Source organism: Peromyscus californicus, unplaced genomic scaffold (assembly GCF_007827085.1).
Source record: "Peromyscus californicus insignis strain IS unplaced genomic scaffold, ASM782708v3 Scaffold_16__1_contigs__length_79575227, whole genome shotgun sequence".
Classification (NCBI taxonomy): Eukaryota; Metazoa; Chordata; class Mammalia; order Rodentia; family Cricetidae; genus Peromyscus; species Peromyscus californicus.
This window is the reverse complement of record NW_026294458.1, coordinates 22,589,733-22,604,574: the sequence shown is the minus strand read 5'-3', so window position 1 is coordinate 22,604,574 and position 14,842 is coordinate 22,589,733. Positions and strand designations below refer to the sequence as shown.

General features: G+C 48.4%; 1 protein-coding gene across 2 annotated transcripts; it reads left to right on the top strand.

The window, feature by feature from the left end:
- The first annotated feature begins 579 nt into the window (after window positions 1-579).
- Window positions 580-8,517, top strand: Adprh (ADP-ribosylarginine hydrolase). Of its 2 annotated transcripts, none has more exons than XM_052740678.1 (5): window positions 580-743; window positions 1,472-1,566; window positions 3,032-3,384; window positions 6,266-6,626; window positions 7,780-8,517. In XM_052740678.1, the coding sequence occupies exons 3-5, from the start codon at window positions 3,072-3,074 to the stop codon at window positions 8,189-8,191; spliced, it is 1,086 nt and encodes a 361-aa protein (XP_052596638.1). In that variant the 5' UTR covers window positions 580-743; window positions 1,472-1,566; window positions 3,032-3,071; the 3' UTR covers window positions 8,192-8,517. The 2 variants fall into 2 exon arrangements, with proteins under 2 accessions (XP_052596638.1, XP_052596640.1); XM_052740680.1 differs by lacking the exon at window positions 580-743 and adding an exon at window positions 752-862.
- The last annotated feature ends 6,325 nt before the right edge of the window (window positions 8,518-14,842 follow it).

Below are 14,842 nucleotides of genomic sequence, written 5' to 3'. Positions count from 1 at the left end.
GGCAGGATCTGCGATGTGCGTTTGGGGTCGTTGTACTGAAGCAGATATTCCCGTTTAAGCCGGGCCCTTAAGCTCAAGCGCTCGACCTGCGCCTTTCGGGTCTCCGGAGACACGTCATACTCGGCGGGGTCGAGGGTGCTGGGGAGGGTGGCCAGGGGCGAAGGCTTATACTTGGACCCCGACATCCTGGCTCACCTTGGTACACCTTCGCTACCTTAGGGTACTAATAATTCCAGAATCATAATTGAGGGGCGAGAAACCAAGCGTTCCCGTTAGAAACCCTTCCGTGAAGAGCACGCAGAGCCCAACGAGGGCTGCGACCGACGAGCCCTCGCCACTCCAGGAGCTGGGTGCCACCGTCAGGCCCGCTGACAGCGAGGGCCGGAACCCGACAGGGCGCTCGCCCGCTCGCCCGCCCGGGTCCTGCTCTCCGCCGACACGCCGAGCAGAGCGGTTCCCAGGCCGCTCCTTCCGGCCGCCCCTCCCCGGGGCCCGGACGCCGCAGCAGCCACTGTTTCCGCCCGGTGCTGATGGCGAGGAGGAAGCGGCCCCGCCGGAAGCCGCTCTGCGTCCGCCCCTCCCCAGCTCCGGGGGCGGGCGAGCGGCTCCGCCCCTGTTCGGCCCCGCGGCTCCAGCTTCCGACCACGAGGCTCCCGCGCCTGCTACCCCTCTTCCTGCTTGGGTCGCCCAGGCTCCGGGAACCCCCTCGATCCCGTCCCACGCTCCCAGCTCCGCCCCGGCAGGTACTGGCAGACTTCCCGAACCACTCTCCTCCCGTTGAGCTGGTACCCGCTCGGGCCCGGGGCTCTCACCTCCAGAGTGGGGCCAGGCCCTCACTGTGGCCCCCCGGAGACTACCCAGAGTGCGTCGCCGCCGTCTCCCCATTCCCTCCTCTTCTTTCCCTAATTCCTCCTTCCACCCAGGACAGGAAAACACAGGGTTATCTGGAAGTAGACTTCCGTTTTGATTGTATAGTTCGATCTCTATGGGACCTGTACCGGTTTCGAGTGGGTTAAGGAATAATGACTTCTGAAGGCTGGGACTCGGGCAGTAGGGATGCGTGTGCCAGGGTGAAAAGGAATTTCAAAGAGAAAAGATGGCTGGGCTGCTTCCCCCATGGACTTCCCACACGCCTGGGTAGAGCCCCGGACAGCTGCAGAAAGGGAACCTAGCCTCAGGGAGGGTGTGGGTGTTCGTCCTCGGCTCTCAGAGGTCAACAAAGCTTGGGCTTCAAAAACCTGGGCCAAGACAGTACCTCGGAGAACATGCTATCTACATCCTTCTCCTCCCCCACAGATGGGAAACAGTTCCAGAGTGAATGGCTTGGGGTTTTTTTGGTCACACTAATTCAAGAGAGTACAGAACTCTAGTTCCTAGGCCTTGTTTCTACATAAGAAAATACTTAGATGACGTGATTAGGAGCTGGCTATTACAATGCTCAGTCTGTCTTTATCCCTTATTGCTTCTCCAGGTCTTTGCTGACCTACACCCTAGTTCTGACCCGTGTGGCTCGATGGAGGACTGTGGAAGTGCCTGGACTTGAACTAAGTCTAAAATAGCATTTAGGTAAGTGGAGGGGAAGAAGGGCAGTTGGGTGTGGGAAGAGTTTGAGCTGAGGGCAGGGGGCAACTAGTCTTTTTGTCCCTAAGAGTGTTTGCCCCTGTACCTGGGGTAGATGGATGGATGGAGTGGGCAGACATCGGAGCCGTTGAACCTGAGTGTCACAGGGAAAGAGTGCAGTGGGGGACTGGCCTCAGGAGGAGTAGGATCTCTTAAAATGCATGCCCAGGGGAGCCAGTGCTTTAGCAAGGATTTAATTTGTGGTGGGAGTGTCATTTGCGATCCAGTACTATACAACTTATACCCTATAGAAGACAAACGGGCTGGAGAGATGGCTCAGCAGGTAAGAGCACTGACTGCTCTTCCAGAGGACTCAGGTTCAATTCCCAGCACCCACATGGCAGCTCACAAATGCCTATAAGTCCAGTTGTAGGGGATCCAACACCCTCACACAGACACACATGCAGACAAAAAGCCAGAGCACGTAAAATAAAAATAAATCATTAAAAAAAAAAAGGAAAAACTAAATATTTCTGGTAAAGGGAAGCATGCGGGCAAAGTAGTCTAGCTTAATTATAGAACTGGTTGTTAACGAATAATAATCTCAAAGTTGTGCTCGCTTATGTACTTTATGGAAACTCATTCATTCCTTGTAACACGTCTGGGAGGTTGGTGGTTTTTTTGTTTTGTTTTGTTTTTAATCATTATCATTTTACATGAGCCATCAAGAAGTTGCCCAAGCCAGGCGGTGGTGGCACATGCCTCTAATTCCGACACTCGGAAGTCAGAGGCAGGTGGATCTCTGTGAGTTCCAGGCCATCATGGTCTACAAAGTGAGTTCCAGGACAGGCTCCAAAGCTACACAGAGAAACCCTGTCTCAAAAACCAAAAACAAACAAACAAAACAAACAAACAAAAAAAAGAAGTTGCCCAAGGTTAAGGCCAGGGCTGAGTCCATGTAATGTGATACGAAGCATTCTGGCAGGGAACCAGAAGCCTGGGGTCTGCACGTTTGGGCTATCTATGTGAACTTAGCTTCCCTGAGTTTCCGTTTCCTCATCTTGAACACTTACCTGTAGTATCTTATCTACGTAAAGGAGAGATGCATGTCACCAAAGGAGAAAACCACAGGCCTGGGTTGGCTTGTAGGACCTAATGGGTGTGCCGCTACCCAGGTGTCCGAGACGCAGAGACGCGGCTTGGGAGTCAGTTCTGTGGTAGAGTCCTACCGACTCCTTAGCTCTGGGGTCTGATTCAGTTCTCTCAGTACTTACAGAACGCCATTATCTCCACGATGCTTGATTTACTCGTGTTTAAGATGCACCTAGTAGCAAATCTCTCATAGAACAGTTATGAGGATTAAATGGGAAATACTCAATATGGTGCCTACAGGGATAGTGCTCAGGAAAACACAGGTTTTTGTTTGTTTGTTTGTTTGTTTTCTGACTCATCTTCCCCTGTCTTCCTGCAGGTGTCTGAGTTGCCCCGAGACCGACTGTGCCAAGCTTAGCATGGGTGGGGGGCTGATAGAGAGGTATGTGGCCGCCATGGTGCTGAGCGCAGCAGGAGATGCCTTGGGGTACTTCAATGGGAAGTGGGAGTTCCTCCGGGATGGGGAGGAGATACACCGACAGTTGGCCCAGATGGGTGACTTGGAAGCCATCGACGTGGCCCAGTGGAAAGTCAGTGATGACACGGTCATGCACCTGGCTACAGCAGAAGCTCTCGTGGAAGCTGGCACCTCCCCAGAATTGTCTCAGCTGTATTCCCTGTTAGCTAGACATTACCAGGACTGCATGGGCGACATGGATGACCGGGCACCAGGTGAGTGCTGTGTCGGAGCTTGCCGACTAGTCAGCCGGGTAGCTGGGTGGAGGCGTGCCGATGGTAGAGACAATGAAGAAGACAGAAAAGAGTTGAAAGGACTGCCAGTCAATGCCGGACAGCCCCGAGTTTATTTCACAGCCAGTTTATACAGTTTTGAAGGACAGAGGTAGAACAATGCATAGCACAGGCATTCAACCATTATCTATCCCATCCTTGAGTCAAGAAGCAGACAGTTTCATTTTCTGTCTCAATGTACCTCCGGCTGGCATCAGCAGCTTGCGTCTAGCTAGATAGTGTGTTCCTTCCCATGGGGTAAATCAAGGCTTTCTCACAGCCCTGGAACAAGCAAGCCTGAACTCTGTTGACTCAGAATAGACTTCAGATTCAAACTGGGAAACTGAGTCAGCTGTGGGCTCCCACAGTGCTGCTGGGAGGAGGCTCCTGAGGATGGAGAAACAGGTCCAGGGAAGACACAGAAGTTTGATGGGGGCTAGAGAGTGGTGATGAGCCTATCATCCACACCCAGGAGGACTTTGATTTCAAAACCAGCCGAGGCTCCATAGTCAGATTTTGTTCCAGAGACTCGAAAGGAGAAAAAAAGTTGTGGGACATTTAAATATCAATGAAATAGTAGTGTAGATTTGAATTCTTGTAACTTACTTATGGTGGCACATTCACGGTTTTGTAAATTCTGCAGATGAATAGTTACTAATATGGAAAGGTTTTATTTATAAAATAGAAAAAAAGTGGATTTCAGGACAACATGTTATGAAAATAACTTTGCTAAAGTACAAAAGTATGCCAGGTATGGTGGTGCACACCTGCAATCCCAGCACTTGGGAGATGGAAGCAGGAAGATCAGGAGTATGGGGTGATGTGGAAAGTGCTGAAGATGTGACTCAGCAGATAAGAACACTGGCTGTGCAAGCTTAAGGACTGGAGTTCAAATCCCCAGCACCCACATTAAAAAAAAAAATCACATGTGTAACCCCTGTGCAAAAGGAGACAGAGACAGGAGGATCACTGGAGCTTGCTGGCCTGCTGTAGACCCTGCATCAAGTGTCTGAGAAAGAGAGGTCACCTGACAACCTCCTCTGGCTTCTGCATGCACGTGGATGCATGTACATACACCACAAAGAACAATTGCGTATTTCCATTGAGGGAGGTCTGGAAGCATATCCATGAATTTGTTCACAATTCTGCCTAAGTTATGGAAGTAGTCATAGTTTATTTTTTTTTCTATTTGTATTTGCTCCCTTTTGTTGTGAACAATTACAAAGAGAACTGGTTTTTGTTTTCTAATTTAAAAACCGATGGAGACACTCTTTGGTTCCAGTTCTGTCACAGCGGCTCTCACCCACTTTGGGGACTTTGTGTGGCCCCCTGGAGACCACCAGGTTTAGGTCACCTTTTCCCTGACCCACCTCTCTTCCTGTATTAGTCATCACAAAGCATTATAGGCTGGTAACTTAAACAGACATTCCATGTCCTGGTTTCTAGAAGCCTAAGCCACACAGCATTAAGTTGGGTGTGTTTTTGGAGCTGCTCTCCTTGGCTAACAGATGGACACCATCTCTGGTCCTCATGTGGTCTTTCTCTATGCATTGCATCCCTTGTGTCTATGTGTCCATATGCTGCTTGTTAGATTGGATTAGGTGTCATCCTAATGGCTCCTTAGCTTAAACATCTTTAAAAGGCACTATCTCCAAATTAAGTCACTGCGTGTTACAGGTTCAACGTATGTATTTGGACTTCAACATGCGAACACAGTTCAGCCATAATAACTCCTGGTTGAAGAGTTCCTCACCATCAAATGCAGGACCTCTTCTGATCCCAAGGACTGGGTTTAAAAACCCATCTCTGCTCATCCTTTCTTAACATCTGCTACCCACTGAGTTTGACATGTGGATTTATTTGCCTACCTGTGTCAGCCATAGATATTGTGTATAAACTGCCCAATAAGGGGACAGTGACATTGCGTTTCAGAGCATGCTGCAGCCATTTCTTGGCTCCTTTTGTAGCACTGTCCACTACAAAAGTGGGACAAGCCTCCTTCAGCCTCTTGTCATGTAGGGGACATCCATAGTTCCTGATCTAAGGCCAGTGTTTCTTCTGCAACTTGGAGTTTCCTTCTTACAGTCAGGAACCCCAATAGGCTCTTATTACACTCACTGAGGACTTCAGCTATGGAGTCTGATTTTTTGAGATAGGGTTTCTCTGTAGCTTTGCGCCTTTCCTGGAATTCACTCTGTAGCCCAGGCTGGCCTCGAACTCACAGAGATTTGCCTGTCTCTGCCTCCCGTGTGCTGGGATTAAAGGCATGCACCACCACCTCCCGGCTGTCTGATTATTTTTTGATGGTTACTGACTAGCTGGTTCTGTGACCTTAATTTCCCTAAGTTTTGAGTCTTATCTTATTCATTTGAAAAAAGAATAATACATAGTAGTGCACACCTGTGGTCCTAGAACTTGGGAGGCAGAAGCAGGAGAATTAATATGAGTTTGCGGCCAGCCTAGAATACATAGAGAGTTCCAGGCCATCCTGGTTTATGTAGAAAGCCTTTCTTTCAAAAATAAATAAAAGCAAATATAGTACAGCTACCTTTTGAGATACTGTGAGTTTTCTAATAATTGGAGAGATTCCAAGGCTTACTCTATGTATATGCTGCTTTGTTAGTTAATATCATCACACTTGGGATTTCATATATAAAGAAGGCTTACTGTTGGGCTGGGGTTTGAAGTTGTGGAGCCATCCCTATCATATGTTCATGGCTTCCCTTTTGTTTCAGAGAATCTTGGGAGTCTGTTTAGTTCTTTATTCTCACTGGGTCCTTTGTTTTGGTGACTCTGACCCTTTGCTCTACCGACTCATCCCTAGGTGTTGCTTGCATGCAAAACGCCATGAGGCTGGAGCCCAATAGGGCCGATGGCTGGAGGATTCCTTTCAGCAGCCGTGAGGGTGGCTGCGGGGCTGCTATGCGTGCCATGTGCATCGGGCTGAGGTTCCCTCACCCCAACCAGCTGGACATGCTGATCCAAGTGAGCATTGAGAGTGGCCGGATGACCCACCACCACCCCACAGGCTACCTTGGAAGCCTTGCATCAGCTCTTTTTACAGCGTATGCCGTGAATGGCAAATCACCATGGCAGTGGGGCAAAGGGCTGCTGGAGGTGCTTCCAGAAGCCAAGAAGTACATTATGGAGTCGGGCTACTTTGTGAAGGAAAATCTTCAACACTGGTGAGTCCCTGTGGATGCTCGTGCACCATATGTGTGCCTAGGGTTCCGAGGTCGCGGCTGCCATCACAGTTCTTACAACCCTGCCTCCTCCAAGGTACCTGCTAAGGATTCAAGTTCCTCTCCAGTCATGGTTGCCTAAAGCAGCCAAGTGTGTAGGGACCTGTAGACATCATCTCTTAAGTATGGGTTCCATTCTGGATTCCATTTTTCTATAAGTTTTATGACCAGCTGATGCAGAGATGCACTTTTCTTGCCCATTTCCTATTTCCCTAAGGTTTGATTTTCTGGTATTGCTTTGAAGCAATGTTTCAGAACCCTTGGTTAGAATGCCCAAGAGATAGGTTTCTCCAGGAGCTAAGTGAGCAGGCCACTCTTCCCCTTTTATTTATTTATTTATTTATTTATATTTTTATTTTTGTGTTTTTCGAGACAGGGTTTCTCTGTGTAGCTTTGCGCCTTTCCTGGAACTCACTTGGTAGCCCAGGCTGGCCTCGAACTCACAGAGATCCGCCTGTCTGCCTCCCGAGTGCTGGGATTAAAGGTGTGCGCCACCACCGCCCGGCTCACTCTTCCCCTTTTAATGACTGACTTCACATTATCCTTCTTAGAAGAAAAAGGCTCAGAGGCTGTTATTCTAGTTGCCCATGGTCGCTATGTCCCAGAGTTTCCCCTGGAAAGACAGAAAGATACTGCTCTGGACTCAGAAAAACAAATATTTATTTCTCGTCCTATAGCCTAACACATATCTTCCTTATTGAGCAACTTTGTCCATGCCTGGTTTCTGTGGGTAGTTAGTTAAAAAAAATGTGTGAATGGAGCCAGGTAGTGGTGGCGCACGCCTTTAATCCCAGCACTCGGGAGGCAGAGACAGGCAGATCTCTGTGAGTTCGAGGCCAGCCTGGGCTACAGAGGGAGTTCCAGGAAAGGCTCCAAAGGTACACAGAGAAACCCTGTCTCAAAAAAACCAAAAAAAAAAAAAAGTATGAATGACTTGTAGAGTTATTTTAGGGTTTCCTTTTCCCCCCCTCCTCTGAATTATGGCACCAGTATGAGGAGTTGAAGTCATTGTGGACTTTTTTCTATTTACATATCGACCTGGTGCTTTTCCATATAGCTTTTGACATTAGTTTGTTAATTGATTTCCCCTCCGCAGGTCCTACTTCCAGGAAGAATGGGAAAAGTACCTGGAACTTAGAGGAATCTTGGATGGCAAGTCAGCCCCCGTCTTCTCTCAGCCCTTGGGTGTGAAGGAGAGGGATCAGTTCTACATCTCCCTGAGTTACTCGGGCTGGGGCGGCAGCAGCGGACACGATGCCCCCATGATTGCCTATGACGCCCTCCTTGCTGCAGGGGACTCGTGGAAGGAGCTTGCCCACAGAGCCTTTTTTCACGGTGGAGACAGTGATTCCACAGCAACCATCGCTGGCTGCTGGTGGGGGGTTATGCACGGTTTTAAAGGAGTAAGTCCTTCTAACTACGAGAAGCTAGAGTACAGAGAGCGCCTGGAAGAGGCAGCCAGGGCTTTGTATTCTCTTGGGTCAAAAAAAGATACGATTGGCCCCTAGGGAGAGGGTAGTTTTTTTTGTTTTTTGTTTTTTTTCCTCTGGTGGTTCCTTTCCCCGAAACTGTGATTCTGCTCAGTTTCTTCAACCTTTCCAGAGTCAAGAATCCTAATCTCACCCTCAAAGAGTTTTGAGATGACAAGTTCCTTGGACGTCTTTAGCTGCACCTTCCCACACTCTCTTCCTGTGTTCCCACACTTCCCTGGTCTCCCTGTGTTCATCTCTGTATTGGAGAATCTTTTTATTTCAGTTGATGACGTCCACTTTTCCCATTCCAGAAACGCCTTGTATTTGAGTCTCTGTATTTATCATGGAATTGTTCCAAAGGCTTTGTCTGAGTTTTCCTTGTTTGGGTCCCCCACCTACGCTAACTAGACTCAGGCAAAGCTTTGAGTGCAAGGAGTTTGTGTGGGAGGCAATTCCAGGAAGTAGAACAGGAAGTGAGACCAGGAGGAAAGGGAGACCCATGGGGTGTGTGAATGAGCAAGAATCCCCAGCCTTTTGGGGTGCATTCTCTCTGGGTCCTTTACCGAAGGCAGCCTGGGGAAAGGCCATACCAGTTTTGAGTGTATATCCCCTGACTTTCACCTGATTGGTTAAGGCTCACCCCCAGGGATGCTGTTAACTCCCTGGGACTTCTCAGCTTGCTGTGTGCAAACCAAACGTGAATGTCTTCATGTAACGACTCAGATATTCTTGCAGTGGCAGTTATAAGGCATGAGAACAGAGGGCCACAGTGGGGATCCTAAGACATCACTGTCTTAGTGTTCTGTTGCTGTGAAGAGACACCACGATCACAGCAACTGTTATAAAGGAAAGCATTTAATTGGGGCTTCATTGCCGTTTCAGAGGTTTAATCCGTTACCGTCATGGTAGGAAGCATGGCGGCACCCAGGCAGACATGGTGCTGGAGAGGTAGCTGAGAGTTCTACATCTGGATCTGCTGGCAGCAAGAAGAGAAATACTGGGCCTGGCATGGGCTTTTGAAACCTCAAAGCACCCTCTTCCCCAGTGACACACTTCCTCCAACAAGACCATATCTCCAATCCTTTCAAATAGTGGCATGCCCTGGCAACTAAGCATTCAAATATATGAGCCTTTGGGGGTCATTCTTATTCAAACCTCTGCAATCTGCTGACTGTTCCACATCCAGATGTACTTATGTATATTACTTCCTTTCTGCCTCTATCCTTCCCTCTTGTGACAGGGTCTTTACCTAGGCTGTTTCCAACTCCTCAAGTAACTGAAGATGATCTGCCTGCCTTTACCTTCTGTGTGTTGGGATTACAAACGTTCAATGCCATGCCCAATTTATTTGGTGCGAGGAATCAAACGGACCTTTGTGCATGCTAGGCAAACATTCTGTGAGCTGAGCTACATCCCCAGCCCTGTACTTTAAAACTATCATCTGCTCCTCCTCCCTCTTCTTTTTGAGACCAGGCTTTAGTATGAGTCCTGGCTGGCCTCAAACACAGAGATCTCTCTGCCTCTGCCTCCCGAGCACCATGATAAAAGGTGTATGCCACCAAGCCCACTCCTGCATCTCTCTCTCCCTTGACATCATTGACACTGACTTTCTCAGTTGGATTCCTGCAGTCTCCGAGCGGTGCAAGCTTGGCAGATGCTGTTGTCAGGTGTTCTTGGGACTTGCCGTCACGACTCCTCACACATTGTGTTACCATCTGTTGGCTTGTCTCCATGCTCCACACAGACACTTGCACAGTGCCCAGGTACAAAGCGGCCACTTCATCAATATGGATTAAGTGAACATTGCTAGGTAGCCTCCCACCCCCCACAGCTCTCCAAGTTACCTTTGCAACTAGGCAGCTGACGGCACTGAGCTGCTCGTTGTCTTCCAGCAAGCCTGTCGCCTCCTTTATATCTTGACGCTGCTTTTCTGTCTTCTCCCTCTGTTCCAGCTCACCCACAGCCCTAATTCATAGCTCTGTTCCCACACTGAATCTGTTAGGAGGTGGCTGGGTATCTTTTTGGTCAGTCTCAAGGGAACACTGCCTGGCAATGGTCCAGCTACTACAGTGAAGTCCATAGGGTTACTCAAGTCTTGCAGGAGGCCTCCTCACCTGGCTCACTGCCAAGGGTAAGGACAGGAACCCATTTCCCGCCCTTCTCACTACAACCACAGAATTCTGACTCCTGCAATTTCAACTTCGGTTTCCGGGTGTAGACTGGGTTTGTGGGACAGAAGGCTCATCATACTAGTTTGGGGTTTGCCTTTCCAAGCCCTTTTAGGTCTCTTTAAAATGCAGGGGAGGAAGTTCAGGAGACTTATGGGTGTTCTAGCATCTGTTCAGATCTGAGGTAGGGCTTTAACCACTGAGACAACAAGAGAAGACCCTGGACATCCTGTTTTGTTGGTGCGCCGAGTCTCACTTCACCACAGGCACACTGGGAAATTCCAGAATTTCAGATGTCTTTTCTCAAACCTCCTCCTCAAGCACTACTCTGAACTTGTGACCTTGGAAAGCAGGGAAGGGAGCGAGAGGAAGGATGAGAACCAAGAAAAAGGTGATCAGTTAGATGCATAATGTCCACGCAGGTCAGTAGAAGTGTGGTCTCACCATTATCCCATCACATTTATTATCCACATGTGCTGAAAACCAGGGCAGGCCTGGACAGACAGCGCTCTTGATGGCGTCTTATTTACTGCCTGATAGGGGAACGATTTCTTCTATGTCCTGCAAAATTTACATTGTCCTAAGCCCCGTGTTCACCACTCTAACCACAGTCACCACCGTCCCTCAATCTCTACCGTACTGGAACAAGAAAACCTTCGTCTTTCATTAGCAGCTATGGAGCTACTGCAGGGTAGGACTGGAGCCCATCAGCCCAGTGCATCCAGATAAGGAGTAGTGGGCAGCCTTGCTGTTATTACTATCATCATTTAATCTTCGGAATTGAGGAGTGGCCTCTAAGGAATAGCCAAGGGTTTTTCCACATGGCAAAAGGAAAGAAAGAGGGCAGGGGGACGATGACAAAGTGTCGCCCTGTGTTAAACGGTTCAGAGCAAACAAACATGACAGTGGGGCAGAGTGCTGTTGTCTATGCAAAGTCACAGATGGGATGAGAGCAAGCTGGGTTTTGTGCCCAGATTTGACTGTAAGAAATGGGTTAAGCATTGGAGTGCTTTCCTTCCTCCTACACCACCTGACACTTAAGCAGCCACCTGACACTTAAGCAGCCGACCTGAGGTGGTTGTTTCCCCATACCCCCAGCCAATCCCCAGAAGACACCAGCTGCTTGCCCTCAAATCCTGTGCTGATGCCATCTACGTAGAGTTAGCATCAGATCTGCAGGTTGAGGGTGCCAACCCACAAGACCTTCCCATTTCAGGGTCCCTCCTCACATCCCGGACTGACCTGTGTGTGTCTCATGACTGTAAGCCAGACTTCCCACAACTTCCTTCTTATGTCGGATTAAGTGCTGGGGCAGCTTGCCCTCAAAGACACCTTACTGCACCAGTTTGTTATAAAGGCTACAAATGGGGAGCAGATAGAAGAGATGCACAGGGCACGTGAGCAGAGAATCCTTTGACATCTCCTGTCTGTGAAGCTGGGGACTGACATTTTCATGTACTAATAAAGAACAGTGCTTCCAACCACAGCGTTCCCCAGCACACCTTTCCCACGTTGGTCAATGCTAGTAGGTGATGGTAACACTGTACCTGTCAGCCCACTTCAGGGGCTGACTGTGTTTTCTTCATATAGGCATTCTAGATGAAAGACATTTATGAAAGTTTAAGCTGGGCACGGTATTCCATGCCTGTAAGCCCAGCATTCTGGAGGCAGAGGTAAGAAGATCGCCATAATTTTCAGGCTAGCCTGGGCTACATGGTAAATGTAAGATCAGCCCGGTCTCCATAATGAGTTCCAGGCAAGCCTAGGCTCCATACTCTCAAAATACCTCTGCCCACCCCACAAAAGCTTGTTTAAATAAACACTTCAAGTTCATGTTAGTACAACTGGTAAGTGGAAGAACGTGGCAGTCATTGAGAGGGAGAAAACAATAAAGGTGATTGTTGAACATGGCCTTGAGGAAAAAAAAAAATCTCTAACAGGATAACCTCTGCCAGAGACAGCCCAGTGGAGGTGGCATTTAGGTTAAGGGGGGCTTTCTGGGTTCCCCAGCCTTGAATGCAGGAGACCTGTGCAGTTGACACTTTTCTCTTGCTTCAGGGACGTGGTGTCAGCTGTATGGTTAGACTTAAGGAAGGCATACTCTGATACTGTGCAGAAAACTTTGCTCCCAGGGCCTCACATCACTAGGACTAATGGAGGTAGGGTGACGCTGCCCACCTTGAGGGCTGCTGGGAGGTGATGTAATACCCATAACAGTATCCATATTTAGTGGATAAAAATGCAGTCGCTGATGGCAGCTTTTTAGATTGAAAACTTGCCCTGCTACTGTGTGTGGACTTGGGAAAGTTATTTAACCTGGCTCTGCCTTGATTTCCACACGTACAAAAGCAGAGGTAGTAGCATCACCTGCCTTGTGGATTGTATGTTTTGCATGCACACATATCTGACATATGACAAGCCCTCAAAGGAAGATTAGCAATGTGAAACTGTGCTATCTAAATGCTAGTGACATGTCTTTAAAAAGTGCATCTGGTGTCTTCTTTCTGCCAGCCTGTGATGAAATGGGAGATACAGGGAGATCCCCAAACATACCACCTCAAGCCGGTTTCTTCTGCCACTCGGGAAACTTTTTGACTCAATCCAAGGGACCCACATGCCTTATTTCCCGAGGCTGTCTCTTGCCTCTGCCTTGTAGTACTGAAGCCCCAAAGATAAGCCTGCAAGACTGACAGTTTTTAGTTTGAGAACAAACATTAGCCATAGAGTTTTAGCACCAAACTTTCATTCCAAAGCTGCAAACGGTTCTCTGCACAGTTGGAGCCCTGGAGTCATCTGTGGACTCGGCATCTTTCTATTCCGAGAAACCCCACCCCTCCCCTGTGACCTTTTGTCTGCACAAATGTAGCATAGCTCTCCATCGGTTTGTTCTGGGAAAGCAGGACTATTGCTTTGGAAATGGAAGTTGTGGCTGGGGATGGAGCTTGGTCTCATAGCCCTTGTCTAGCTTAAGCAGGCAATTGTCAACACTGCCCTGGCTAAAAACAAAACAAAACCAACCAACCAACCAACCAACCAACCAACCAACCAGAAAGGGGTCTAAAGCCATGTGGTGTGGTGAAAGATCATATGGGGCTTTCTTTCTCCATAAGACTTTAGATGGTATGAAGTGGCTTCACTGCATTCCTGTTATTAACTTGCCTTAGACCGGAGACAGGACTCCCTCTCCTCCTCCCAAGTTACAGGAAGTAGACTTATTACCCACAGAGCAGGGAAACCACAAGCCTAGGATGCATTTTTAGCCATTCCCCACGACTCAGGAATGCTGTCCCCTGTATGTGTCCCACTTCACAACAGCTCAGAGACTCATTGCAGTCCACCCTGGGTTTTATACACAAGAGACACATGCTTCTGTGGGCTAAAACATCGAAGATCCTCCTGTTTCTGGGAAAGAGGAGGCGGAAAGGCTGGATCAGGGCCCAGATTCATCTGGCCAGTTCTCTACTGTTTTGGTATGCTATGTTCCCTGCATGGTCTGCAATTGCTCTTGAGAGCTCCCAGCAAGAAAGTTGAGCTGGGTCAGTTGGAGATGGCTCAACTATCTCTGGCTGTCTTCACTTACAGTACCTTGTTCTGAAGTATGTGTGTGAGCATGTGTTCACATGCTTACATGCAGGACATACAGGGCACCCAGGAGTGGGAACTCCAATGTCATACCCTCAACTCAAATTGGAGAGGAACTTGGGGGAAAATTAGGCTCCCGGGTGTTGTAGGATGGGTGCATTTGAGGTGGGGCCCCCAAACTTTATGGCATGGTCTATGCATCCTGGAAACAAGAACAAGGAAGCTCTAAGATACATTTGTGAGCTTGAAAAGCAATGTCTGAAAGATCTGTGGGGCTGCAGAGATGACTTAGTGGGCACAGGTGCTTGCCACCAAGCCTGATGACGTGTGTTTGATCCCTGGGTCTCACAAGGTGGAAGGAGAGAACTGACTCCTGCAAAGTGTCCTCTGACGACAACATGTGCTGAGTCATTGCACACCACATGCACATTCATGCACTCCTGTGCACATACATGCACACACACACACACACACACACACACACACACACACACACGGTGTGTGTAATAGGTTAGAACTGTATTGTTGTTCTAAAAGGCAGGGGTGGGAGTTGAGATAGACCATCTCCAGAGGACTTAAAAGAAAATCGTGACCATGTGGCCTTCTGTGCACTCTGAGAACTAGAAGTAGGGGATAATAGTGGGTAGAGACTCCTTTTTCATCCTACATTGAAAATTTTAAATATTTATTTATTTATTTATTTATTTATTTATTTATTTATTTATTTATTGTGTGTGTGTGTGTGTGTGTGTGTGTGTGTGTGTGTGTGTGTGTCTGTGTCTGTGTGTAGAGCAGAGGTCCATGTCTGCTGATTTCCACTAACTCTATCTTTTAAGACAGGCTCTCTCACTGAACCAGGTACTCACCAATTGACGAGGCTGCCCCAGAGATATTTCCAGGGCAGTAGTTCAGAGCCTGTGTTTTGGGTCTAACCTGT